The following is a 2674-nucleotide window of genomic DNA, read 5'->3' on the forward strand; positions in this document are numbered from 1 at the left end:
CTCGAACTCACAGAGATCCGCCTGCCTCTGCCTCCCGAGTGCTGGCATTAAAGGCGTGCACCACCACCGCCTGGCTTCTGTTTTGTTTTAGATTTTAAAAGGACACTGTACACGGCTTCCTTGAACGTGCTTGCCTTTTTTTTTTTTGAGAACAGAGTGTCACCCTGTTCTGCTTTGCTTAAGTAATAACATTAGCTAATTAACACTGTTGAAACCTGCCAATCTTTGTACCGGTCAATTCATTCTTTTTTCCATAGCAACAAAACAGTTTGATTGACGCTTGGTTGTAATCAAGAGTACTATTCTGTCAGTAATAAGACCAGCATTTGGAAGGCTACCCCGCCTCAAAAAAAAAAGAGAGAGAAAAAGAGAAAAAGTAAAAATTTTCCCACTTTTCTGTCACAGATATATTTACAAAGCCTTTAGGTCTTGTTTATTTGTTTTGAGACAGGCTCTCGCTATGTAGCCCTGGCTGTCCTGGAACTCTGGGTAGATCAGGCTGACCTCAAACACACACATCTACCTGCCTCTGTCTCTGCAGAGCTAGGATGAAAGGCATGGCACACCCAGAACACAAAGTTTCTCCTCTCTCTCTCGGCTTTTCCAGAAAGGGTTTCTCTGTGTATTCCTTGCCGTCCTAGAACTCACTTTGTAGACCAGGTTGGCCTTGAACTCAGATCCAACTGCCTCTGCCTCCCAAGTGCTGGGATTAAAGGCCAAGGTGTGTGCCACCACTGTCCAGCTGCACAAACTTTCTTTTTGGGACAGGGTCTCCATTTATAACCCAGGCTGGACTCCAACTCGTGATACTCCTGCCTCAACTTCCCAAGTATTATGAGTACAGGTATGTGGAACCTTGCCTGGCCTTCCTTTCTGGCTTTGTGGGTTGTATCAAAACTGACAGAACTAATTTGTTATTATCTGAGTTGTTTCTTACCAGTTGTGAGCTTCCCATTTTGGTTCTCCAAGTTCCAAAGAGTCCAGACTTGGCAGGGCAAGGGTTTCACATTAACCCAATCTTTTCCTTTCTGCTTGCAGCCCATGGCGGATTGTGGATGATTGCGGTGGAGCCTTCACTATGGGTGTCATTGGTGGTGGAGTCTTCCAGGCTATCAAGGGCTTTCGTAATGCCCCTGTTGTGAGTTGGGCCTTCCCCCAGTGGTGTGGGAGTCTGCAGTCTTGCTGACATAGAATCTTGCTCTGAACACAATCATTCTGTTGCTTGTTCACCTACTTGTTGGGCCTGGCTCCTGGATTTATGATTTGAGGGACTCTATTCTTCAACTATCTAGCTGGACCTCTGTGGAAGTGCTATACTGTCAGAAACAGTCTTTGGGGCTAGAAGTATATGTAGGCAGAGTTTTTTGTTGGGACCAGGGGACCATGACACCATCATCAGCTCTGTTCCACCAGCTCCTTCCCAAATAACCACTCAGGGACTTAATTATAAATGCTCAGCCAATAGCTCAGGCTTGTTACTGTCTAGCTCTTGCAACTTAAATCAACCCATTTCTATTCATCTATGTGCTGTCCCAATGCTTGTGGCATTTATCTCCTGCATGTCCTGCTTCCTTTCTGTATGGCTGGCAGCTCCTTTGACTCTGCCCTCCCTCTTCCCAGCATTCTCTCTGTCCCAAAAATCCTGCCTAACTATAGGCAATCAGCTTTTTATTAACAATGAGAACAACACATATTTACAGTGTACAAAGGTTGTTCCACAGCAAGTACATAGCTCAGTGGTGTAGAGTAGTTGGTTAAGAGAGAGAGAGAGAGAGAGAGAGAGAGAGAGAGAGAGAGAGAGAGAGAGAGAGATGTCCTTGGTTCATTCCTCAGCATCAGAATAAAAGGAAAAAGGTTACCATCAAATCTTAAATGTGTATGCAATGTAGATTTTACCTCAAAGCAGACTCTAAGTTTAAACCCTATTATAGAAAAAAATGACAGAAGTTTGACAGAGAGACAAATTTACATTGAATGGGGGGACCTTTTAATATAATTCCACCTCTTCCCTTAAGGCCCCCTGCCCTTGGAGACTTTATTAGATGTCCCTGTTTTAAAAGCATGGGAAGGGGCTGGAGAGAGGGCTCAGTAGATAAGAGTACTTGGCTTTGCAAACATGAGGACCTGAGTTTGATTCCCCAGCACCTATGTTAAAAAGCGAGGCATGACTGCCTGTGCCTATAACCCCAGCATTGGATGGGGTGGGGCACAAGACAGGCATATCCCAGGAACTTGCTGGCCAGTCAGCCTAGCTGGAAGTGGAGCTTCTGACTCAGTGAGAGACCTTGTCTCAAGGCCAAAAGCAAGAAAAGCCCTGATGTCCTCCTCTGACCTCCACACATTCACACACCTGCACCTTCATGTGTATATATGCCACACAGGCACACACAAACGTTTGCTTTGTTTTCAGACAGGGTTTCTCTGGATTGCCCTGGCTGTCCTGGAGCTTGCTCTGTAGACCAAGCTGGCTTCAAACTCAGAGAATTGCCTGCCTCTGCCTCCCATGTGCTAGGATTAAAGGCATGCACCATCACGGACCGGTGTAACTTTGTTATTTTTAATTTTTGCAAAGAGTAAAAAACAATGACTTCTTGAATTTTGCATGCAAATGGACGAAAATAGAAAACACTCTCCTAGCCGGGCGATGGTGGCGCACGCCTTTAATCCCAGCACT

General features: G+C 45.4%; 1 protein-coding gene across 1 annotated transcript in view; it reads left to right on the forward strand.

Annotated features, from left to right (window-relative positions):
* Timm17b (translocase of inner mitochondrial membrane 17B) overlaps positions 1-2674 on the forward strand; it is a 9907-nt gene that overhangs the window by 632 nt on the left and 6601 nt on the right. The window contains exon 2 of the mRNA XM_005352799.2: positions 1039-1138. Coding sequence (XP_005352856.1) covers positions 1039-1138 — 100 coding nt within the window. The remainder of the gene's footprint in view (positions 1-1038; positions 1139-2674) is intronic.

Source organism: Microtus ochrogaster, chromosome 10 (assembly GCF_000317375.1).
Source record: "Microtus ochrogaster isolate Prairie Vole_2 chromosome 10, MicOch1.0, whole genome shotgun sequence".
Taxonomy (NCBI): domain Eukaryota; kingdom Metazoa; phylum Chordata; class Mammalia; order Rodentia; family Cricetidae; genus Microtus; species Microtus ochrogaster.